We start from the raw sequence: 27,276 nt of genomic DNA, 5'->3' as shown, positions 1-27,276 counted from the left end.
AAACCTAAGGGGAAAAAAATTGCAGTGAGATATTTTCCTAGTCTAGGTTAGCACAGGAAGACAGAGAGATTTGCAAACACTGGGAGAGATGGAGTCTGGCTGGGAAGGGTCACGCAGAGCATTCCAGTACAGGAAGAGTGTACCGGGACAAGAAGAGGTCCTATATCCAGCATAAAGGGGCCTAAATTTGTGCAAGGGGCAGGAACAGGCACAAACACACCAAAACTCTACACTGGGCCCTCTTCTCTGTTTTCTCACTTAGTGGTCTTAGCCATAAGATCCCATGGGTTCAACAATCATTTCCATGCTGGTAACTTCCAGATCTATATATCTAGCCCTACTCTTCCTCCCAAGCTATAATCTTATTCTTATAAATTTGAATCAGTTCCTTACATGTTTTGGAATTGAGGCCTTTATCAGAGAAACTTGCTGCAAAGATTTTTCCCATTTATTTTCCCATTTAATCTTAGCTCTATTGGATTTATGTGTGCAAAAGCTTCTTAATTTTGTGTAATCAGAATTATCCATTTTTTCTTCTGTGATCTTCTCTATCCTTTATTTTGTCATGAACTTTTCTCTTTAGAACTTTTTCCCTTTTTTTTTTTCTAATTTGTGATATGATCTTTTATATTTAGGTGACATCCATTTGGAGATTATCTAAGTGTTATAAAGTATGAGATGTTGGGCCAAATTTAATTTCTTCCATACTGCTGTTCACTTTTCCCAGGAGTTTTTGTTAGTGAGTCCTTATCCCAGGAACTAAAATTTATTTTGATTTTAAAATAAATTATTACTTTAAGTAACATTTAGAAAAAATGCAAATTAAAGCAATTCTGAGATTCTACCTCACAGCCATCAGATTGTTGGAAAGGGTGTGGAAAACCAGGAAAACCAGGCACACAAAAGCACTATTGATAGAATTATACACAAAAAAGTTACTAAACAGTATATGCCATTTGACTCAGCTATACCAGTGCCAGGCCTACACTCCAGAGATCAACAAAATAGGATAAAGATCTATATGTACAAAAAAGAAACAAAAAACCAGCAGCTCTTTTCATGGTGCCAAAAAAATGGAAAGTAAAAAGAAGCCCACCAATTAAGGAATGACTCAGTAAGTTGTGATAGATGAACCTTGGGAATTGCCTTTTCATATCCTTAGACCATTTATGAATTGGAGAATAGTTGAATGTGATGGATCACATACTAATATGCTGTAAGAAATTAGGAAAAAGAGAACTTTAAAGAGACAAGTACAGACTTATATGAACAGGTGCAGAGTAAAATGAGCAGAACCAGAAGAACAATTTATACTATAACTGATATGAAAATGAACAATTTCAAAGGCTTTTATAAACTGAAGAATGAAGTTGAGTAGAATCAGGAGAACAATTTCTACAATACTACCACTCTAAATAACTTTGAAGGCCATAAGAACTATGATCAATGCAATGGCCATCCATGATTCCAGAGGACTGATGATTAAATATAACCTCTTTCTCCTGACAGAGAGGTGATGGATTTAGGGTACAAAATAAGACATATCTCTGTGTGTGTGTGTGTATATATATGTATGTGTATGTATATATATATATGTATGTATATATATATACACACATACACACATAATTAAATTTACATATATGTATACAATATAAATAATAAATATATTTCAGAGTACAGAATGAGATACATATTAATATATATCTAGAATATAAATGTATATTTTTTTGCATACAGCAAATGAGTGAATTTGTGTTGCTTGACTATGCATATTTGTTACAAAAGGTTTTTTTCTTTTTTCAATAGGGTAAGAGGTGGGAAAAAGATAAACTAGATTTCTGTAAGTTAAAAGAAATCACAAATAGTTGGGGAGGATTATACAGATGTGGAAGAGGCTACTAAATTGTTAGCTTTGCTTAATTATTTTACTTCATTACAAGAGAGCTCTCACCAAGTGGTGGTGAGGTCATCTATAAAAGTTTGTAATGTAAAAGCAAAACAAATCAAGAAAACTCTAGGAAGAAAAAAAGTAAATTTCAAAACTATACTTTAGAAACAGTTGACTACCTCAAAGATAGAGCCGGCTCTAGTTTGAAAACTGTAAGAATAATTCTTCCCATTTCATTAGGGATATCTGTACTTCCCTTTGTATTGTTACTGTTAATGTTGCCTGACTCACATAGTAAAATTGAGATGCACTGTTTTTCAGGATATAGTCCATGCCCCAAGCATTATACTGAAGAAATATCAAAACTGCAATAATGAAAAGACTAGGAGGAGAAACACTTAACAATCATAATCTTCACTATCTTGAATACAGCAAGACCTGGAGGCCTTACTACAACAGAAACACTGTTGATAATGGGCAGAACTCAAGAATAGCCTCAAACAAGCTATCACCTACATATGTCAATCATGAGACAACTTCTCAACCTCTAAAATCCTGGGGGAACATCCTCCAGAAATGCCCTAAGGTTAAAGAACTGTTTTCTTTTTTATTCCAACATATATTACTTTCAAAGCAAAAAAGATACCAAAGGATAAATTAACTTGCCTTCTTCTGAACTGAAGAGGGGAGAAAAAGTCCTTTACTTTATCCCTGATTTTATCTTATTATCATGAATAAAAATTGCCAGGAGTTTAACAAAGAATAGGATATTTCTGTAATAACTATAGAGCAAGGTTGTAAATTTAGCGATAATACTGCTATTTTTTTTTGTTTTTGATAATACTGATTTTATAATTCTTGATTTGGCTCTAAAAGCTTACCTGGGACAAAAAACTCTGTTGGTGTAAACCAATGAAATTCCAAATGGAAACCCAACTGAAAAGTCTTCAAAGTGACAAAGAAAACCAAATAGAGAACTGATGCAGTGCCTATGAGAAAGAAACAATAAGAAAAATGTTTATCATTTGAATAAATCTTTACCAAAGAATTCAAAAAGTACCTTAAAAAGAATACAGATGGGGAAGCTAGGTGGCACAGTGGATAGATCACCAGCCCTGGAGTCAGGAGGACCTGAGTTCAAATCTGACCTCAGACCTTGACACTTATTATCTGTGTGACCCTGGGCAAATCACTTAACCCCAATTGCCACACCGCCCCCCCCCCCAAAAAAAAGAGAAAAAGAATACAGGAAACATTATTACTTTCTGAATCCAGGAGCAATTCCCACTGAAACCCAATTCAGAAGTAAAGCATGGAAAGATGGGTCAGTCTATGTGAATGGAAGCAGGAACATTAGAGGGAAAAGTCATGGAGCTTGAGGAGAATGCCAATAATGAAAAGAAATTCTTTCTGATAGGTTTGTAACATTTAAGTTATTCTAGGACTCTGGCTTATATTTTCAATTAGAGCCTCCCCTGGGCTCATGACTAAATTAAGTTCTATTACATTTACATAAGCTGAAACCCAGTGAACTAAAGGAAAAAGAATCGAGAACTGTTTCAACATGAACTTTCAAGATGGAAAGAAATTAAGGAAGAAAAAATTAGGAAATGACTGAGAGAATTAGCTAGAAAGCTAGAAACTGTCCATGGCCCTTTCGATTACCTCCCTAAAAGAAGTCCTGGTTGGATGTTAATATGTGTTATCAGTAGAGACTGTAGATCCTAGGATTCTCCCTGCCTAGAGTGTCACACACAGGAAAATGTGGAACATGTAGAGACCTAGAACAGTTTAGATAGAAGAAGGGGAAAAGAACACTCAGGGATTTTATATCTAGTTGAAAAGGAATAGAGGAATTACTGGAACCTAAGAGCCAGAAGCAACAGCTGTTAGTTTTATGGCCAGGTTTGGGGTTTAGCCAGTGCCTTTTTAGGGCTCAGTAAAAGACAGCTTTGTATCCTTAAAAAAAAAAAAAGCTTGTTTTGTGGTCTTTGTTTTTACACCAGTGTTCATTTCTACTCTTTAAAAACTTCAGAAAAGGTAATTGTTTAGAGCGGCAAATATAACAAAAACAGAAAATACTGGATGTTGGTGGGGGGGGGGGTGGATATAGGAAAGCTGGGATGCTAATCCACTGTTGGTGGAGTTGTGAAAAGATCCAACCATTCTGGAGAGCAATTTGCAACTATGCCCAAAGGGCTATAAAACTGTGCATACTCTTTGATACAGCAATACTACTGCTAGGTTTATATCCCAAAGACATCCCCCCAAAAAGAAATATTTGTACAAAAATATTTATAGTAGCTCTTTTGGTGGTGGCTGAGAATTGGAAATAAAGGAATGCCCATCAAATGAGGAATGGCTAAACAAGCTTTGGTATATGATGGTGATAGAATATTATTGTGCTATAAGAAATGACAAGAAGGATGATTTCAGAAAGTCCTGGAAAAACTTGTATGAACTGATGTATAGTGAAGTGAATAGAACCAAGAGAACTTTGTGCACAGAGACAGCAATATTGTTTGATGAATAACTGTGAAAGACAACTATTCTCAACAATACAATGATCCAAGATAATCCCAAAGGACTATCAATAAAACATACTATCCACCTCTAAAGAAAGAACTGATATTGATGGAACACAGACTGAAGCATGCTATTTTTCACTTTTTTTCATTTTTCTTCTTTTGTTCAAGTTTTCTTGTATAAAATGACTAATGTGATGTTTTATATAATTGTACATGTATAACCTATATCTGATTTTTTGCCATCTCAGGGAGGGGGGAGGGGAGGGAGTGAAAGAGGGATAAAAAATTGGAACCCCAAACTATAAATCAAAAATGCTTATTACTCTAAAGAAAAGGGAACTAAAATTTCTGAACTATTAAAACATTGTATTAAAGATGGTAACATTTTTTAAAAAAAGAACTCATATGTTGAGTTATAGCAGAACTAACTACATTGACTTTTAGAAACTTATAGGCAGTTGTATGCTTTCCAGGAGGAACAATTACCTTTGAGACACTCTTCTGTTTAATATGCATCATTGACATTTTCTCTATGACTTTCTTAAGTCTATACAATCAATAAAACAATAGATCAATCCCTAAAAAAAAAGATAATTGTATAATCTCCCCTGGTAACATGTTATAATATCTTAAACTCATAGTTAGAAAGACTGTCTTAATATTTAACTTTGCATCCCATTCTGCTTAGGCTCATACCCTCTTGGCTAGCCCTTGAAGAATATGAAGAAAAATTATTCAATAGGAAAACCCCCCAGAAAACCTTATGCTTATGCCCCCAAAACACTTAATTCAGAACAGTGAAGGTGTGGAATGGATCTTTCCATTTTTCCCTATACGTATTTACATACAGATGGGAAAAGAGAAAGAAACTAGAAGGACAAGATAGCATATGAGGGAGCAACTCAATCAAAGATGAGAGATGACCTCTATATTGGGTTTTATTTCTTCAGTATCCAATAATAAACATTTAATAAGCATTTAATAAGGGTACTGTGCTTGGCATTAGGAAAGTTAAAAATTTTAGATAAACATTGTCCTTATCCCAAGGAGTTTGCAGACTATTAGAGAGAAAGAAGTACCAATAATATATAACGTTATTTGGCAGGTAATAACCTATAACACTATTCTAGAGACTCAGAAAATGAAGTGCTATTTGAGTTTTGAGGAGGCAAGTTGACAAGCAGACAAAGTTCAAAAAGGCTTCCTGGAGGAGGTGACATTAGTTAGGCTTGAAAGTCTGAGTAGGAACTTTAGAGAAAAAGAGCTTGAGAAGGCATAGGGAAAAATGTGAGCAAACACATAAGAGCATAGTATGTGTGTGGGAGGCAGAATCATAATCCATTTTCACTGGAGCACAGACTACATGCATGATATAAGAAGGACTGGAAGAGGTATAGAATAAAGGAAGAGTCTATTGCAATTGTCCAGGTAGATAGTAATAAGGGCCTGTACCAAAATGGTGTTGGCGGAAATAAAAATGAAGAGTCAGATGCAAGAGATATGATGGTAGTTGAATCAGTAATATGACAACTGATTGGCTATGAGAAGTAATATCAAGGGAAGAGTCATTCTAGTCATCACCAGGCTACAATGTCAGGAGATTATGTGACAGGGGAGGCTGGAGACAATTATATCAAGAGAAGGGTAAAAGGGGGGCAGCTAAGTGGCACAGTGGATAAAGCACCGGCCCTGGATTCAGGAGTTCCCGAGTTCAAATCTCGCCTCAGACACTTGACACTTACTAGCTGTGTGACCCTGGGCAAGTCATTTAACCCCCATTGCCCCCCCCCCAAAAAAGAGAGAAGGGTAAAAGACAATGAGCTTGGTTTTAAACATACTAAGTTTATTATGTCTGTGGGAGATCCTGGTAGATTTGTATAGATAGTTGGAGATGTGGTTCTGGAGTTCATAAGAGAAACCAGATCTAGATATTATATATATGCATATGTATATACACACACTCCATATATATATATACACCATAACATCAACTACCTTGGGATTATGGTGTATATATATGGTAGAATTAACCATAATCCCAAGGTAGTTGATGTTATGGTACTGAATGAAACTGCAAAGTACAAACTGAGAATAGAAGAGAGCCAAGGACATACCCTTAAGGAATAACTAAATTAAGGGGCGAGGAAGAGGATGACCAGGAAAGAGGACAGAAGAACAGGAACTAAAGAAGTAGGAGAACCAAAAGTGTGAAGTTCCTGAAGCCAAGGGAAGAGAAACTATCTAGTCAGAAACTGGAGTCAACAACAGCATGAAAAGCTCGCGAGAGGTCAAAGGAGGAAGACTGTGAAAAGGACATCAGAAGGAATATTAATTACCAGGTCACTGCTGAAAGCAGTTTCTAATGGAAGTAGTTTCAGTAAAGTGTTGTGGGCAGAAACTTAATTGTTAATTTGAAAGGGAAATGGCTGCTGAGGAGTGGAAGCACTGCATTTCTACACTTTTAAGAAAGCTGAAAAGAGAGGGAGAGGAAAGAAATTGGATAATAGCTGGAAGAATTGGAAAGAGTCAAAGCAAAGGGATTTTCTTCTGGTTGAAAAGGCCTGAATATGTTTGTAGACAGGTGAGAAAAAGCGGCTGGTGAAAGAGAGACTGTAGCTGTATGAGACAGAAATGAGGAGGTGATACAGTATCATTAACATTATGTGTTGATCAACTATGATAGACTAGATTCTTCTCACCAATATATTGGTACAAAAGTCCCAAAGGACTCATGATGGAAAAGGCTCTCCAAATCCAGAAGAAAAAAAAAGAACTGTGGAATATGGATGCTGATTGAACAATACTATTTCTTTTGCTTTTGGTGCTGTTGTTTTTCTGTTTTGAGGTTTTTCCTTTTTGCTCTGATTCTTCTCTTATAACATGACTAATGCAGAAATATGTTTAATGTTATTATACATATACAACCTATATCAGATTACCTGCTGTCTTGGCGGGGGGGAGAAAAATTTGTAATTGGAAATTTTATAAAAACAAATGTTGAAAACTATCTCTACATGTAGCTGGAAAATAATAAAATACTTTTATTAAAAAGAAAAAAAGAGGGGCAGCTAGGTGGCACAGTGGATAAAGCACCGGCCCTGGATTCAGGAGTTCCTGAGTTCAAATCCGGCCTCAGACACTTGACACTTACTAGCTGTGTGACCTTGGGCAAGTCACTTAACCCCAATTGCCTCAGCAAAAAAGAAAAAAAAGAAATGAGGAGGTGATAGAGAGTGAGATCCTCTGGGGAATGAATAGTCCAATGATCCATGCAGAGGAATAAGACCTAGTGAGTTGTCTTCTGTGATGAGAGGAGAGAGAAGACAGGAGGAATGAAGGTCTGGAAGGACATCATACCATATAATTTCAACATTCTTAGTGAAGAGGTTGCTAGGTCATCTGTTAAGTTGGAGGGGTGGGGTAAAGAGTGAATGCAGTTGGGGTGAGAAAAGAATTTGAAAAAACTGGAAAAGTTGTCATAAGGAAGAAGACAAGGAATTGATAAGAGTAGAAAGACTGTTAACCAGCAGCAAAGGCACAGCTGAGATTCTGTAGCATGATTTTGTTATTGGTGAAATCAGCTCAATTTTGAGACTTTCTAGCAAAAATGGAGAAATCAAATGGTAGGGGTTCAGGGATGAAAATGAGGACAGGGCACTCTGGGATAGCAGCTGAAGGAAACATTAAGGAAGCAGCCTTTGGTTAACCTTTGGTATGGAGAGAACTGAAACCAAAATAGGAAACATAGTCTATGAGAAAAATCATGGATAAAGGAACCCACTGAAGGAGCTTGCAGGGGCCCAATAATTAATCGAGTTCAAGAGTTGAGGTCCAAACATGAAGATGAAGTATGAGACATGATAGTATGTGGTTAAAGCAGTTTGTAGAATACAGTAAAGTTGAATAGGATCAAGAACTATGTGGTCAGGTTGTTAGAGGCCTTGTCAGCACGAATACTGAGACCCTAAGAATAACAAAAGGGCATGGGGTGCAAAGGAAGACCACAAGCTGATTACTAAATTCACTGAAAAAAATCTAAGACCTAGACATCTGTGGAAGGCAGCAACAGAAAGGGGAAGGGGACGGTACAAGTGGATTACATAATCCTTGAAAAAGGAAAGGTCTCTGAAGAAGGGAAAGAAGAATGAATGGCCTTCAAGTGGTATTGGAAATAATCCTTCCTCTGGGCATGGGGAGTTGGGGAAAATGGATTCAGATAAAGATAGTTGTGAGAGATGTAGTGTCCTCAAGGGAGAAGAGAGGTTTCAATTAGGGTGAGGAGATAGAAGGAATGTTGACTAGAAGTTAAAAAATATAGAGGAGTTTATTGAGAATGGAGCAAAAGTTCCAAATGGCATAGCCAAATGGATCAGGTAAATGAATGGCCTGTGATAGGGATTGATTGGGGGAGAACAGGAGCTATCAGAATAGAAATTTAGAAGGAGGCAGTATGGGCATCTAAGGATGTGAGACCGGACTCTACTGCAAGGAGGTACTTGGACTTACCTAAGATGTTAAATTTTGCAAAAAAAGATGGAGACTTGAAGTTGAGCAGTGGGAGGAGTATTGCTATGAGGTAAAGAGGTACTGTCCTGGATTTATTCCACCACTTTTCAAACTGCTGGTAGTCGGTGCTGTTGGAAGGGACAACTTCTATGGTGTAGTTGTCAGGTTGGCTACCACCTCCAGCCTCTGGGCAAATCACTGCAATAGGACAATCATCAGGTTAAGATAAACTATATAAAAATACTGACCCTGCCAGGAGAAACTGCAGCTTCTTTACAACAGGCCCCATACAATAGATGACATCCCTCTAAACCCAAGTAATCTCATATGAGAGCTCCCTAGAGACCAGGTACTCATTCTCTTGAAGTAATGCTCTGAATCTCTGCCCCACTTCTGTTTCTTTGCTGTCTTTCCTTCTTTATTTTCTTTCTTTCCTTCTTTCTTTCAATATGGAAAAACAGAATAAAACCTTCCTTAAAAGTTCCATTTATAATTCTCAAATCCGACAAGTAATTACAAAATGATCCTTTTTTAAGTACTTGATAATACATATTATAAAAGAGATGAAGATTGAGATAATTGTTTGGTCATTATCTGTATAATATAGGATTGGTTTTGTTACCAACTTGAGATGCTTCTGAATTCATAAATATTACCCTATCCCTTCTCTTCTATTGACATAAATATCAGTTCCCTGATGATTTTTGCCTCTGGAAAAAATGGAGAGGGTGATGACAAATTAATATCATATGCACTGTAAATACTGCTTTCACGTTCTGGGTGATCTTTTAAGAAAGACTTTTAGATAAAAGATGAGAAGTAGCAGGATAGGATACAATAAGAATAATAAAAAAATTGAGGTAGGGGATGGGAGAATTTGGAAGGTATTAAGAAGGGTGCTCAATATCCATTAACCATTAAGTAAGTGGTCAGGAAATATAAGGATGATCAGAAAAACAAAATAAGTTTCAAAATGAATAAGGGAACTAAAAGAAGTTATAAGAAGATAGGTACTGGTAAAAACCAAGCCAATGGTAAGGGTTCAGGTAAAAAAACCAGGGTTGAAATATAATTCTGAGAAACTTTAAGAGCCAAGAATACAAATTTAAATTTTACTCTTTTTCCTAAAAAACAAATTTTGTGAATGGAAAAGTTCAGAAACATAATTTTTTAAAGTAATAAACATTTTTATTTATAGTTTTGAGTTCCAAATTTTCTTCTTCCTTGCTTCCCTCAGAAACATAAATTAAACAAGGCATAAATGAAATTTCAAAGCAAAACACTCTGGGTCCAAATGGACTTTTATGCTAATTCCAGCAAACATTTAAAGAAAATTAACTCTTCATAAACTTGTTTGCAAAAATGGAGAGATAAAGCACCTCATCAACTTCCCTCTATAAAACAAATATGGTCTTAACCCAACAAGAGAAAGGAAATTATAGGTCTAAATCACTAATGAATACTGATACAACAATATTCAATAAAATGTTAGCAAAGAGATTAGACTATTCACAAAAGAACCATCATGAATAGGTTGGAATTACAGCAGGAATACAGGTATGGTTCAATATTAGTTAAAACAAGAAGCATGATAGATATTAATAACAAGAATTAGGGCTTGAGGGGAAATGACAAATTCTAGTTTAGAGATTTTGAATTTGAGATGCCTAAAGGATGCACAGTTAGAAATGGGAGATGTGATACAGGAGCTCAGGACAGGAGGTAGGGTTGGATCTACAGAGCTGAGAGTCATGAGTTTATAAATTGTACCTGATTCTATAGAAGCTAATGAGATCACTAAGACAGTGCAGAGAGATAACAATAGAGTCAAGTGCAAAGTCTTGGGGATACAACTCTAACTAGGGGGCAGGACACTGATGAGGATCCAGCAAAGGGGGCTAGGAGGAGAACCAAGTGAAACCAAGGTTGTGAAAACCCAGGGAGGAGAGTGTTCAGGAGAGAAAATGACCAATATTTTTATTCTATGGAGAGGTGGAGAAGGATGAGAACTGAGGAAAGGTCATTAGGTTTGGCAAGACATCAATGGTAACTTTGGAGAAAGCAGTTTCAGTTGGTCAAAATCAGGTCCAATAAAAGTTATTTCCTCTGCCTTTAAAACTATGAGGTATCATTAAAACAAGGCAAGAATTTATTAGCTGCTTTATTTTTTGGCTAAGAGAGTTCTGGCACATTCCTTTAGCACTAGAATCCTCCATTATTACTAAATTATACTTCTGTGACATGCTTGTTATATGTTTAAAAATTCCTCATGTATCTCCTCCTTTTGTCTAGGTGGTCTATACAAAATTGTCACAACTGTCAGAATATTTTTTGCTGGTTTTCTGTCCATTGCTCTATTGTTCTGGTTCCAGATTTTCTCGGTGAACATATTCATTGAACATTTTCTTAATATGCAACGCTATTTTTTTTTCTAGGCAGTCTTCTTTAATAAGCAATTAAAATGTACAATTCAAACATTTTACAGCTCTATTTTCCAAAAGATACAGTGAATATTTATTTTAGCACTTTAAATCCAGAAACTCCAAACAGTCTCATCAGAAGCAGCAGAATCTATGCCGGGCTTAGCAAATAGTTTTTGCATTTGACAACAGATGCTTCACTGTATTCTAAGTAATCAATCCCTATTCTGTCACCTGCTCCTTGAAATGGCTGGAATCTCCAAGTTCTCTTTCATAGATCATTAAGGTGGGGTAGCATCACCCTTCTGCCATTTGATCACAGTGGAACATCTGAGGCTAAAGTGTTCTAAATTAAACATATTGTTCCTTCTCTGAGCAGCAGAACTAGTACAAGTCACAGAATCATATGCAATGCTATTTTGCAATTCTCCTCCCCTAAACACAATTATCTGCTTTGTTATTTTTGAATAAGGTATATATTTAAAGCTACTATCTACCCAGAGGTCCTTAACACTAAGTCTCAGTAATATCTAATGAGGCTGAATTTACCTCCTAGCATCAGGGACTCTAATTCATACTGTTTAATTAAAACACTTCGTGTATAGGTACCTAAGGAATAACTTATCTTAAGAATTTGCCTCTTGGGAAATACTGGGTGTCTCTTACTATTCTGCCCAAGTTGAAGCACTAATCTCTGTGCTATCTAGCTTGGTAGATAAGCAAGCCGTTTTCTCCCTACTCCTCCCTTTTCTACAAGTGAAAAAAAGGTAAAAAGACAAGATTACACGGCTAGCAAGCAATAAGGTCCAGAGTCAGAACTTAAGTCTTCTTGAGGTCTTCTTACTACATAAATATATCTACAAGCAGTAACTAACTGGGATCTAGTAGTATTTAAGGAACATCTCCTAAGATGACATTGTGGGGGCCAGCTTCCATACTGATTTTCCAAAGTATCCCGTGTCAAAGCACCAGACAATACAAGACCAGTATCTCATCAGAAACCACAAACATCAGGAAAGTCAGGGACTCTTGGAAGCAACAACTTGCTCCTAGTGATAACGCTTTAGTGTATGCCTCACTCCCCACCCATTATATTAGAATGAATTTACAAAACAAGAGCCAAGTGTGAGGTCAGTTCATTTTCTAGGGATGTATCCACCCAGACACCTAGCTAAAAATCCCTGCCTCCTCTACCTGTTCCCTAGTCCCTAGTTTTAGAATTCTTTGCAGTAGCATGCTATATAAACTAATAATTACTCCTGGGGGTGACTCAGCACTTGGTCATCACAGGAACCTTGAAGTTCCTAAATCAATTTGTCCTCTCATTCTATGGCTACAAATTCCTACCACAAACTCCAGTTATCTCCTATCTTCCCAGCTCAAAAGCTCTTGGCAGCTCCATATTGTTTCTAAGATAAAATACAATCCTTGGGATAGTGTTTAAGGCCCTTCATAAAACCTGGTTCCAATCCATGTTACTCTTTTTCTTTCTTTTAAAAAAATTATTAATTTTTAACACTTTAATTTTTTGTTTGTTTTATTGTTTCTCATTTCTCATGGAGTCATTATCTTCTATTTGCCCAATTCTAATTTTTAAAGAATGATTTTTTTCAGTGAGCTTTTGTACCTCTTTTCCCATTTGGTCTATTCTGTTTTTTAAGGAGTTCTTTTCTTCAGTGAATTTTTGTATTCTTTTACAATTAAGCCAATTCTATTTTTTAAGGTGTTACCCATGAAACTGTGACTCTGACTTTTCTTTTAAAGCATATGATAACTTTAGCACATAACTTTCAAAGTTATTTCCTTTTGTTCTCATCTCTGTGTGTACAAGTTTTTGATGCTTCCAAGGTGATATGATCCTGGGAGAAGTGTGGTCATTGTTCTCTTGGTCTGTGTTCTGGTCTTTACACAGGAAGGGCCCCTGTTTCCCTGCAGCCACAAGTGCTAAGTGTTCCTCTTTCCTTTGGAACTACAACCAGGGCCCCTGCTTTTTTGTGACTGATCCCTAGTGCTCCTCTCTACCCTGGAGTTGTGACCCAAAACTGCACATGGACAATAGTTATTAATCAGTGCCAGCTGCACCCAGTGCCAGCAAGGCCCACCAATGATGCCACCACCATGTAAGGTTTGAGCCAGCCCCAACCCCAGTTGCACAGAGCTCTCCTGTCAACCTCCCAAATCGTCTTAAGCTGGAAAAATGTCTCACCCTGACCTTTTGTTGGCTCTGCTGCTCCAGAATGTGATTTGAGGCATTATTTTAAAGTTGTTTGGAAGGGAATGTTGGGATAGTTCATCTGGGTTGTTGCCTATACTCTGCCATCTTGGCTCTGCTCCCCACTTTTTAGACTTATTTAAAATTATTTCTTTTCATTCCAAGTTCCCACCAAACCAGAGTAATTAATCTTCTCCAAAATCTCCTTTCCATTTGCATACACCTTTGATAACTGGAATACTTTCCTTCTTCGTCTCCATCTCTAAGAATCCTTTTCTTTTATCAAGGCTCAACTCAGTTTCTAACTCCTTTGTTGTCCACCTCCTTCCCTGGTTTTTCCTGACCTCAACTGTCTGTGGAGTCTCCTTCTTCAAATGACCTTGTACTTACTTACTTGAAAATATGTTGTATCTCTACCAACTATCTCCACCTGGCAGAATGTAAGCTCCCCGTGAGTACCAAGATACTTTTTGGTCTATGTATCTCTAGTACTTAGGACACATAAGAAATGCTTAATAAGTATTTAATTGAATTGGAAAGAGAAGCAAGAAAGGGAGTAATGGATTAGATGGGAAATTGGTTGTTATTTAAAAGCATAAAAAATGCTCCATCCATGAATACTTTATACACACTTCAAGACAAATAGCCTAATGTTTATTTATTTGACCAACAAATATAATATATAGTCATTGGCAATTAGACTACACTTTACTCATAAAATAACATCACTATACAATGCACATGTGTATACAGGTGTATACATATACATGGGTGTAGATACACAATATGCATATATCACTGCATACATATATCTTTAGACATAAATATCTATATCTATATCTAAAGCTAGGCGAAGATCTCTATATGTGAACCATAACAATGAGGCCATATATAAGAATTTTTTTCCATATAAATATTTTATTATTCCAAGTTACATTTAGAGATAGTTTTCAACATTTGTTTTTATAAGATTTCTAGTTTCAAATTTTCTCCCTCCTTCCCCTCCCTCCCCACCCAAGATAGCAAGTAATCTGATATAGGTTATATATGTACAATCACATTAAACATATTTCTGCATTAGTCATGTTATGAGAGAAGAATCAGAGCAAAAAGGAAAAACCTCAAAAAAGAATGTAAGAATTTAAGTGAAGTGATGACCCATAGCAATCCCTCTTAAACTATCCAGCTAAGGTTCAATCCATGAGATCCAAAAACTGCCTAAGAGCCTGGAGGATAACCAGAGAATATGACAGTCAATCTAATGCAACTTTCCTGGAACTGGTTAGCAAATGATAATTTCCTCCTGTGTTACAGGAAATAATTTAAACCAGTTTCATCGTGATTCATATGTTCAGTACAATTTTCACTATTAAGTTGTTATTTATAAAGAAATACCCGTGCAAAATGAAGATGTAACCCATCTAAAGAGGTCATTCACTCAAGCCAAGTAATGAAGTCTTACAGTTTATCAAAGACAAAAATAACATTCATCTCTAATAACAGTTTCTAATTTTATGCTTCTCTCCAACACATAAAATGTCACACATACATCTAAATAGTAAGTAGATAAAAATGCTTTCTACTTTCTTGTATTGCAAGGGTTTTTATTTTTGTTCTTTAAACCTCTTCCGTTATGGATAAAAGAGGGTTAAACTGATTTTTTTCTATAGCACCAATAGCTCAGAAATATATTGCAATCTGGCTTTGAAATAATATAGCCAGTACTTGCCACATGTGATTCTATTATGGTATAGGTAAGGAATCTGATTACAGTGGTATCAGCAAAAGACAACAACACAGAAGGAACACGGACTTCACCTGTTACTTGATTATATTCTTATACTTGACTATTGAAATGTATGATGAAAAAACTTAAGGAGCAATAAATAGCCTTACTAGATAACAATGTACTAATAATATCATTGACTATCAGGGCAGTTCTGATAGTAGCATTTTTTCTTAAGTCAAGCAGGTTTTGTCTGCTTCCTATGAATGTTTTTGGTGAGAGGGGTATAAAGCAGGGATTTCAAGATAGCTATCAAAATTCTTAGAGTGGGAGAAAAGGGAAATCACCACAAGGAATAAAATTGTTAATTCTTTCATTTCCTTTTTAGTACATAGACTAATTAGGCATAATTAATAGGCAAAACTCAAGTACAACTGTTGTGAACTCTTTGGGTTTTTTTGCAGGCAACCAGGATTAAGTGACTTGCCCAGGGTCACACAGCTAGTAAGTGTCAAGTGTCTGAGGCCAGATTTGAACTCAGGTCCTCCTGAATCCAGGGCCGGTGCTTTATTCACTGAGCCACCTAGCTGCTCCCTGTTGTGAACTCTTATCTTGTTGATTAACATATACCTCCATAAACTTTCAAAAGTTATATAAGTTCTATGAATCTTAACTTGTTTGGAGTTTAGGTTTTGTTGATGATGCTATCATTTTCAGAAAACAGCCCTGAACCTAGTGTAAAACCTGGGGTTCAAGTTCAAGCTCTAACTCTTGGTATCTGTGCGACCTTGGCCTAGTCACTGAACCTCTATGGACTGAAAATCCCACCTCTATGAGGGACACTATTACTTGTATAGAACCCTTCTGAGGGAATAGATTTGAAAATGTCAAAATGCTCCACAAATAATCTATTACAATGATACCAGCCCTCTAATAACCCTGTATTATCATAGAAAAGAAGGTTTTTGATACTTAAGATACTCATTTACTTACTCTGAATTTTACTAACTTTTATCAGCTCATATTTGCTGCCCTCAAAGTCTCTTTTATTATGATGATCAAATGAAGCTTTTCTAAAAGGATCCAAGATTTTTCTCAAGACTCCAACTTTCTTTTTAATGATTACTGACCTCTATTTACTGTCAGGAAATTCTTCTTGATTTGCTGAATAACATTTCTGTATCCTATGAACTTTGGAGGAGGGAGAATAATAAAGCACAATGATTCTCAGATTAAACAGTAAAATATTTATTTTAAGCTCAAAGAATTCCTCCCACTACGAAACTAAAAGTCATAGGCTTTGGCGCTATAATTCTTACACACTACTTAAAAAATTGCTATAGAACAACTTACCTGGGTTGGTACCATTAGTACTAAGGATGTCATCTGTGATGTTAATATGATGAACAAAATCTGAAATATGAAAATAAAAACAATATGATCCAGATGCTGAAACCACTATTGAAACCACAGGTAGGCAGTAATGCCTAGTGTACCAGTCTTGGAAACCCTAAATTCTTGTTTGTAAGTGACTTAGCTTCTTTTTGTCATAAACGTGTGTCACCCACTACCCTAAAAACATGAAAAGGTTAATGAAATAATACATTCATGCCAATTAACATGACCCCAGAGTGGAAACATTCCAATTTAGACTTTAACTTAACTTCAAGACTGAAGTATTTGACATTTTTAGGTCTCTGAAGAAATTGTACTATTCTGGACTAAAACAAATACATTTTTCCCCCAAAGAGGAAGCTGAATGAGGCAGTTAAATTATTTTGTGATTTCATAATTTGCCCCTGGGCAACCTTCCTTAAGATAAATGTTTATGAAGTATTATATAATCCCTGGATGAAAAATATGATGTTACTTTATAAATTGCCATTATTAGGATGCCAAGATCCAGTCCAGCTTCAATGAGGTGATTCAGGCCACCTGTCAGTTCTTCCTTTCTCCACTTCTCAACATTATCATTTATTCTTTCCTCTTTTTAGCCTGTTTCAGAGGAAAAGATATACTTACTCCTCACTCTATCTGATTCCCCTCCCCTGCCCTTGACTCCTTCTACCTTTCATGAACTTGCTCCAGAAATTAATAATTCTTCTCACACACATCCTTTAACCTCCCTCCTTCTCCACTGGTTCCTTCCTATTTACTTAGAAAGTTCCCAGGTCTCATTAGTGGTAAAGTAGCTTTCCATCTTGACTGTTCTACCCCATGAAGCAACCATTTTATCTCTCCCTTATCTTTGCCTCGCTTCTTTTTTTCTTTTTCTTTTTTTCATTTTTTGTGTGAGGCAATTGGGGTTAAGTGACTTGCTGAGGGTCACAGAGCTAGTAAGTGCTAAGTGTCTGAGGCCGGATTTGAACTCAGGTCCTCCTGACTCCAGGGCTAGTGCTCTATCCACTGTACCACCTAGCTGCCCCTGCCTCACTTCTTAAATAAGTTTCCGCACTCTCCTTAACCCTGTATAATATGGCTTCCCCCATGCCAATGACAGCACTGGGCCCAGTCTTCTATCCCAAACCTGCCCTTACACTAGGATCTCAGCTTACATGTTCGTGAGCCCTCAGAAACCCTGGTCTCTCATTATGTCTCCCAATTCAATACCTGTGATCTGCACTTTCATTCCACTTCAGCCCCATACAGTGTGGTTCTCTTTTTACCTGAGGGATCAATCTTTCTGTCTCTTGTGTAGGACTATCATCCATTCCCTCCCCCAGATGTGGCTGTACTTCAGGGCTCCATCCTGGGCTTTCAGTAATTTCATCAGCTCATGTGAATGTACTTATGTGTAATGTGGTACCCAAGTGTGAAAATCTGGATTCAAATCCCACTTCTGACATTTACTACTTCTGTAATTTGGGGGCAATGACTACTTCTCTGGACGTCAGTTTCCTCATCTCCAGAATGAGTGGATTAGACTAGGTGGCTTCTGAAGTTCCATCTAGCTCTAAGGCTATGATCTATGCAGATGACCATCAGATCTACATAACCATCTCTCATTTTTCCTCTGAGTTCCATTCTCTTATCTCTATCTGCTAGACATTTCCATCTTTGTGTCCCACAAGCATCTCAAACTCAATGTATCCAAAGCATAACTTGTTATCTTTCCTCCTGAATTCACTCCTCCTTTTCAAGTCTCCACTTCTGTTTAAGGCACTACTATTCTTCCAGCCACTGAGATTAGTAACCTGCAAGTGAACTTCAACTTTTCTAACCAGTTGCCAAATCCTGTTGATTCTGTTTCTTGCATCTGCCTCCCTTCTCTCCACACACCAGTCACCTGGGCCTCTTCACCTCTTACCTGAATTGCTGAGTTTCCTAATTGGTTCCCCTACCTCCAATTTCACAATTCACTTTTCACATACCTCCCAAATTATAAATTCTTAGACTATACGTCTGACAATGTCACTCCTCTCTTTAAGAAGTGTTGCTGGTGTCCCACTCCTTTAGGATAAAAACCCTTTTGGTTAGCATTTAAAGCCTTTTGTAATTTGGTTCTGACTTCTTTTTCTAGTCTGATTTTACACTACCATCCCTTGCACACTCTATGTTCTAGCCAAACCAGCCTATCTACTAATCCCTGTAAGGGACAGTCTGACTTCTGCTGATGTATAAATGCACAGGCTGTCTGTCTCCCATGCCTCTTCCCGTCTCCACTTATTAAACTTCTAACTCTCCTTCCTTCAAGGCTCAAGTCAACTGCTACCTTTCAAAGACCTCTAATTCTCTCAGTTCTTATAATCTTGCCCTTCCCAAACACTGTGTACAAATTCTTTATAGAGCCTGTATTTATCTGTGAGTATATTATGTCCTGTCAAAAGAATATGAATTCCTTGAGGGCAGTGATTGTATTTGTATCCCTAGTGCCTAGCTCATAGCAGGCACTTAATAAAAGCTTACGTGACTAATCCACTAAAGTTCTCTGACTTTATCTGGCAGAGTTGAGTCATTAATTTTTTTTGGGGGGGGGGGAGGCAATAAGGGTTAAGTGACTTGCCCAGGGTCACATAGCTAGTAAGTGTCAAGTGTCTGAGGCCGAATTTAAACTCAGGTCCTCCTGAATCCAGGGCCGGTGCTTTATTCACTGTGCCACCTAGCTTCCCTGAGTCATTAATTTTTGCTCCATAATAATCTGACCATTTTTGTGGGCCTTTTTCATTCATTTCTCATTCTTTTTTTTGTTTTGTCTTTTTTGCAGGGAAATCAGGGTTAAGTGACTTGCCCACGGTCACACAGCTAGTAAGTGTCAAGAGTCTGAGGTTGGATTTGAACTCAGGTCCTCCTGAAACCAGGGCCAGTGCTCTATCCATTGGGCCACCTAACTGCCCCCATTTCTCATTCTTTTTTTTTAATTTTATTTTAGTGAGGCAATTGAGGTTAAGTGACTTGCCCAGGGTCACACAGCTAGTAAGTGTTAAGTGTCTGAGGCCGGATTTGAACTCAGGCACTCCTGACTCCAGGGCCAGTGCTCTGCACTGCACCACGTAGCTGCCCCCCCCCCATTTCTCATTCTTAATGAAAACTGGTCCACTTTCATTTTCAACACAGTCTTAGTTTCCTGATTCTCATACTATGCTGCTTTGAAAGGGAATGACTGAAAATCAGCTCTTAAAATAAAGCTACAAGTCAAATTCTATAGCAACAAAACAAAACAAAACCAACTGAGGTGATTTCAAACTCTCTTATTGCCCAGGGATTTTAAAGGCAATGTACATTGTTTGCAATCAGCAGGGCATAAGTTAGAGTTTAGAAATACACTGTTTTAAGGTCCTTCATTGTAAAGCTATGTATATAGGGATTCAATAAACTCAATGGACAGAACTGTTTTATCACACAAGCATTTAATTTTATATGCTCACTCCAGGAATGGCTCCTGTGCTCAATAGCCCGTCCCCTTCTTCTCTCTTTCCCTGTGTCTCTCTCTGTTCTACTGAGCAGAATCAAGACAAGCAGAGTACGTGCAAGGGTCCTGGAACCCAGACTGTCAAAGGTTCCAGAGTTTTTTTATGTCTTGTATTCCTTAACATGTCTTCTTCTTAATCTTTTCTCTTAGTATTGATTTCCTCAGCATGCTAGCACCCCTGCACTGAATCATGGAAGTTTTACCTTGTAGAAACAAGGATATTGTGGGTGCCTCCTGTTACCAAGGCCTTAGCTGTGCCTTTTGTGATGGGGAGAAAGGTCTAGCCTGAACACTGCTAAACCAGATCCTCCTTGTGTAGCTAGGGATCCAGTCTCTTCCTTCCTTCCCTGGGGTAGACACAAGGGATGTGGGCTGCTGTTTATTTCACACAGAAGTATTAAAAGTAAAATCTTTCCCACAGTTTTACCACTTGGTCAGCTCCGCATCCTCCCCACTGTGGACTTTGGGTTGTAGGGGGAGGAATTTTCCCCTTAACTTAGAATAAGTGATAGCATTTAGCTAAATAAAAACGAAGACTTTAGGGAAGCCAGAAGAAGCATTAAACATGGGGCTAGAACACGTGAACTTTAACCATGTGTCTATTTATGACAACATGTAAGAAAAGCCTCTGAGCACCTACATACTGCTCCAACCTCCCAACAAAGAGGATCAGACAATTCTTTTCTTCTTTTTTTTTTTTGGTGAGGCAATTGGGGTTAAGTGACTTGCCCAAGGTCACACAGCTAGTAAGTGTCAAGTGTCTGAGGCTGGATATGAACTCAGGTCCTCCTGACTCCAGGGCTGGTGCTCCATCCACTGCGCCACCTAGCTGCCCCGATCGGACAATTCTAATAAGTCTAAAGCCAGACATTTCAAGGGAATCTCAAGGTTAATTGTCACTATCTGTGATTTTGTCTTATGTGATAACTTTAGAAGCTAATCACTGGGTAAGATATGACTCCAAAGTAAAGTTAAAAACATTTTCAAAGATCATAATGCTGTGATAATATGCTGAAATAGGTTTTTTAGCAGCTTGGTAAAAAGGAGATATTATACTACATTCCTGCTATTCTTGAGGCCAGAAGAGTAGCTGACATGTTTATAGTGCTTTAAGATTTACAAATCATGGAGGCAGCTAGGTGGTGCAGTGAATAAAGCACTGGCCCTGGATTCAGGAAAACCTGAGTTCAAATCCAGACTCAGACACTTGATACTTACTTAGCTGTGTGACCGTGGGCAAGTCACTTAACTCTCACTGCCCCAAAAAAAACAAAAAAGAAAGAAAAAAAAGATTTACAAATCACTTTAGAGAAGTTACCTTCTTTAAACCATATTAGATTAATTATCATTCCTACAGGTATTATCGAGTTCATTTTACAGATGAGAAAACTGGGTATTAGAGAGGTTCAGTGACTTGCCCAAGGACACACAACTAAAAAATCAGAGTGGAATTCTAACTCATCTTGGAATCCAAATTCAGCATTTTTATGTTATACCATACCATGTGCAATAGCATGGTACTAATAGGAGAACAAATAAGAATAAAAGATATTACTTACTGAAAATGAATTTTCCAGTGTTGAAAAGGAAATTGGACATAAGCACCCAATAAACTATCATGGCTCCAATGAGAGATACCAGGGAGAACAGCAGACCAGACCACTGACCAAAGGAGCCAAAATAATGTTTGCAAACATCCGGAAACTCCCAGTTAGTGGTATCTAATGAAGCTAGACAAAGGGGAAAAGTAAGATGGACAGATTAAGTAAAATATTTCATATTTATATAGTAGTTCTTGTCCCTAAGGTATCTCAAAATGCTTATCAAAAGATTGGATTACTCTCCACTGTAGAGGTTTATTTCAGTAGATCTCCTTTAAAGGACAAAATATTTGGCTAAAATATACAAATCCTGACCACCCTTCCCAATTTGAAAGGCATATAGTGTTTAACAAACTGACATAAACACAGTATCCTGGAATTAGTTCACCTATCATTGAAATTTCGTTATTTCTGTAGTGAAACATGGCTGCTATTCAAGAGATGTTTAACAACACTATGCAGGCCAATGTTCTGCAAACAGAAACTAGCAATGAAACCTATTAAGTTTAGAAGTTGGACAGAGTTTGGTGAGAACACTCCTTGTAAAGGGATCTGAAATAGTTATCCATAATCAAGACATCAATTTAATAAGAAGTTTCTCTAGTTTCAGTTCTAGGTAAATATTATTCCTAAGGACAATCAAGGAGTAGCATCTAATGAATGATAATAGTGGAAGAACCTGGGTATCTCTAAGTAGTTTTTTGTTTAAGTCTTGTCCTGAGAGCTGTTCTTAGGACTTATAAATAAGTCCTAAAAAATAATTCTGTCCTTGCAATAGCACACAGAAGCAACCAAATTAGCAGACGTATTAAATTATTTATGTACTATAAAATTATTGATCCAGGTCCCACTCACATTTCAAACTGAAAGGGGAAAAAAAACAAATTCAGTATAGTCTTAGAATGTGGAAGCTTTATAAATGTTTGATGATAATTCCATAATTGTATAAAACTATTAAAATTAACTAGCATTCAGTATTCTCCACAAAATCTAGGCAAAATGTGAAACCAAAACCCACATGGAATTCATTTATAGCTTCCTTACAACACTGAAAGGAGGCCCCAACTAGCTAGTAAATAACATGGTTATCAAATGAGACAATGTCTGTGAGGTGCTATGTAAACCTTAAAGCATGACATGCAACCTAAAGTTGCGGTGGGTTTTTCAGTTGCCTCAGATGTTGTCTGGCTAAGGTGTCAGGTCTCCATCAGATGTTGTTTGGTAAAAATATTGTTGGTGAGGCTGGATTCTCACTTCAAAAAAAGGTACAGCCTTAGAACCTTCAATTTTCTGCATATGTTTAAAATACCTCCAAGTCCAATCCAAATCTGATATAGACACCACGACTAAAAATAACTGTTTTCCTATCAAAGGGGATCCCAGTATTATTTTTTTTTTAATTTTTTTTGTGTGTGTGAGGCAATTGGGGTTAAGTGACTTGCCCAGGGTCACACAGCTAGTAAGTGTTAAGCGTCTGAGGCCGGATTTGAACTCAGGTACTCCTGAATCCAGGGCCAGTGCTTTATCCACTGCGCCATCTAGCTGCCCCCCACTATTATATTTTTAAGAATCTTTCCAGGCTGAGAATGGACCCCAAGAAGCAGAAGGAGACCTCACACAGAGAAGGACCAGAATTAGATGGGTCAGTTCCAGGTTTCTAGTTTGTTCCAGTAGGATCCAGTAAATGTATATTTTGGCCTAAATGTTTTGGGGACAAAAAAAAAAAAATCTGGAAAAGTCTATAAAGGAGGGAACACAAGAATTCAGTGAAATTCAAAGAAATATTTTTGTTTTCTGGTTGTTATTTCTACTTTTAAGAGAGGCCCCTCCAAATGCATACAAAGCATTTCTAGAACTAAAAAAACTCAACTTCAATGGACAAAAATATAAGTCCTGTCAGTATACTTCAAGTAAAGGTCTCATTTCAAATATAGGAAATGTACCAGATTCAGAGGAATCTCCTCTAACGTCAAGATTCTTTTCAATGGCAAACTGCATCAGAAATGAGTGCATTTTGCAAAGAGCCACATACTTCCTTGGATTTCAAAGGCAGACACTACTGTCTTGAACATTTCAGTCTAAAAAAAGTCTTTTCTCTTCTTGGGAGGGAGGTGGTATATTTTGGGTTCATAGTGTTGTCTGTACTGTCAGATATGGTCCTTATGTCAGCTGATTTTAATTGCTTTTTTTAAATAAGGAAAAGTCTTTAAGGGCCATAGTTATTGGGAAGAAACTATGTTATAAAGAGCATCAATTAAACATTTACAAAATAAAATTGATCTATTTTTTTTCTTTTCTTTTTTTTTATTTTTTGCAGGGCAATGAGGATTAAGTGACTTGCCCAGGGTCACACAGCTAGTAAATGTCAAGCATCTGAGGCCAGATTTGAACTCAGGTCCTCCTGAATCCAGGGCCAGTGCTTAATCCACTGCACCACCTAGCTGCCTCCGTATTTTATTTTTTTTTTTGGTGAGGCAGTTGGGGTTAAGTGACTTGCCCAGGGTTACACAGCTAGTAAGTGTAAAGTGTCAGAGGCCGGATTTGAACTCAGGTACTCCTGAATCCAGGGCTGGTGCCTTATCCACTGCGCCATCTAGCTGCCCCTATTTTTTAAAAGTAAGTAAAAAAAAAAAAAGAAACTGCAGAATGAGAGGCAACAAAGCTTTGGGGGACAAGGTAGATCATCAATAAATGCTTAATGACTGATTAATACCCACATCGGCGATCTATTTCAGTGGGTCAGATTCTTACATATCATTGTCCGTGATTTTACTACTCTGTAGCAGCAATAAAGCGTTAAAAGACCCATCAGAATGATGATGCAGATTCCAGTGGTAAATCCAGCCTGTGTAAACACAAAATGTTTTTACTTGTAAAATACATTGTTAGATGAACATGAAGATCTTTGTACACAAAACACAAAACTATACATCTTCAAGAAATATCACATGGACTCATGACTATATGACCTCAGAGTCATGCAAATAAAGTGACTAAAACATTCCTAGCTTTTGACCCAGAGATTTCACTACTAGGTTTATATTTAGAACAGTACTTTTTGTGATAGCAAAGAACTAGAAACAAAGTGGATACTTATCATTTGAGAAATGGCTAAACAAACTGTCACATATGAATGCAATGGAACATTACTGTGCTGTAAGAAATGAAGACTATGAATAGAGAAGCAAGGAAAGAGCTACATGAATTAATACAGAACAAAGTAAGGAGGGCCAAGAAAAATATATAGAATGACTATAATAATATGAATGGTAAGACCCACAAAAAAATTCAAAAGTGAATGTTATGGGGGCAGCAAGGTGGTGCAGTGGCTAAAGTACTGGCCCTGGATTCAGGAGGATCTGAGTTCAGAGCCAGCCTCGGACACTTGACAGTTAATAGCTGTGTGACCTTGGGCAAGTCACTTAACCCTCATTGCCCAACCTCCCCCCACAAAAGTTAATGTTATAAAGTTATAAAGAACAAGCACAGTTCCAAGAGATAAAAGAACATAACCTATCCCACACCTTTGTAGAAGTGAGAGGTCCACAGGTGTTGTACCTTGCACATATTTTCAGACTTTTAAAAATATATATGTCAGGGGCAGCTAGGTGGCGCAATGGATAGAGCACCGGCCCTGGAGTCAGGAGTACCTGAGTTCAAATCCGGCCTCAGACACTTAACACTTACTAGCTGTGTGACCCTGGGCAAGTCACTTAACCCCAATTGCCTCACTAAAAAAAAAAAAAATATATATATATATATCTATACATCTATCTATCTATCTATCTATCTATCTATCTATCTATCTATCTATCTATCTATCTATATCTATATATATATCAGTTTTGTGGATTTTTTTTCTTTTAAAAATATTTATATGAAAAAAATATTCATATGAACAGTGTTCAGACAAAGAAATCAGAGCTATCTATAGTCATATGAAAAAATGATCTAAATCATTATTGATCAGAGAAATGCAAATTAAAACAACTCTGAGGTACCACCTCATACCTATCAGAATGGAAAATATAACAAAAAAAGGAAAATGTTGGATGTTGGAGGGGCTGCGGAAAAACTGGGATGCTAACCCACTGTTGGTAGAATTGTGAATTGATCCAACCATTCTGGAGAGCAATTTGGAACAATACCTAAAGGGCTATAAAACTTCATACCCTTTGATTCAGCAATACCACTGCTAGGCTGATATCCCAAAGATATCCAAAAAAAGAGAAAAAGACCTATTTGTACAAAAATATTTATAGCAGCTTTTTTTGGGGGGGGGCGGGGCAATGGGGGTTAAGTGACTTGCCCAGGGTCACACAAGTAGTAAGTGTCAATTATTTGAGGCCACATTTGAACTCAGGTCCTCCTGAATCCAGGGCCAGTGCTTTATCCACTGCACCACCTAGCTGACCCTATAGCAGCTCTTTTTGTAGTGGCTAAGAATTGTAAATCAAAGGAATGCCCATCAGTTGGGGAATGGCTAAACAAGCTGTGGTATATGGTTATAATGGAATATTATTGTGCTATAAGACATAACAAGCAGGATGATATCAGAAAAACCTGGAAAGACTTATACGAACTGATCTATAGTGAAGTGAGAGCAAAAGCAAGAGAACATTGGGCACAGTGACAGCAATATTGTTCGACGAAGAACTATGAATGACATAGTTATTCTTAGAAGTACAATGATCCAAGACAACTGCAAAAGGACAAATGATGAAGCATATTCTCCACTTTCAAAGAACTGATATTGATTGAACACAGACTAAAGCATGCTATTTTTCACTTTCTTTCATTTTTTTTTCTTTTGAGTTTCCTTGCACAAAATGACTAATGTGGTAATGTTTTACATGGTTGCACATATATAACCTATATCTGATTGCTTGCCACCTCAGGGAGAGGAGAGGGAAGGGAAAGAAGGAGGGATGGAATCTGGAACTCAAAACTTTATTTAAAAAATATTATTTGTTACAGGGATAGCTCTTTCAGGTGAAGGAAAAGAGAATCTACGGAATATTCTGGTGATGTAAAAAAAAACACAGCAAAAGATATCAATAAAAAATATTTTTTAAAATGCCCAGGAACTCTTGGAAGAATGGAATCCAATCAGTGATCAATAGGCTAATTATTTTGGTTATCATGAAATTATTTTGTTTATTATGAAAATTTCTATTGCAACTCTTAAGATACAAAGAAAAAATTCTTTTCAGGCAAAAGATGACAGAAAAGTTACCTTACCTGTTTTATTGCCCATGGAATACTTAGTATAGATGTTCCCATCATAGTATTCCAAATCATAAAACTGAAAAAAAAAAGCAGAGAAATGGCAGTGAGAAACTGGAACTTGGCTCTGTAGGTTATAATGGTTAAAAGTAAATTTAAAATATTGGTATTAATCAACGGAAACCTGGTTTGAATTAGGAGAATCTGAGTTCCAATGTTCCCTCTCAACACTTCCTGGTTGTGAAAACCACAGAAAG

The 27,276-nt window shown here is 37.1% G+C and overlaps 1 protein-coding gene across 1 annotated transcript in view; it reads right to left on the bottom strand.

The window, feature by feature from the left end:
- Positions 1–27,276, bottom strand: part of SLC38A9 (solute carrier family 38 member 9) — a 102,879-nt gene that overhangs the window by 35,717 nt on the left and 39,886 nt on the right. Inside the window, 6 exon segments of the mRNA XM_043978343.1 lie at positions 2,773–2,880; positions 8,926–9,123; positions 16,637–16,696; positions 21,752–21,922; positions 24,545–24,638; positions 27,035–27,098. Of these exon segments, the coding sequence (XP_043834278.1) occupies positions 2,773–2,880; positions 8,926–9,123; positions 16,637–16,696; positions 21,752–21,922; positions 24,545–24,638; positions 27,035–27,098 (695 nt within the window).

The sequence above is a fragment of the Dromiciops gliroides genome, chromosome 1 (genome assembly GCF_019393635.1).
Source record: "Dromiciops gliroides isolate mDroGli1 chromosome 1, mDroGli1.pri, whole genome shotgun sequence".
Taxonomy (NCBI): Eukaryota; Metazoa; Chordata; class Mammalia; order Microbiotheria; family Microbiotheriidae; genus Dromiciops; species Dromiciops gliroides.
Note: the sequence above shows the minus strand (reverse complement) of the source record. Positions and strands in the feature narration are given on the sequence as shown.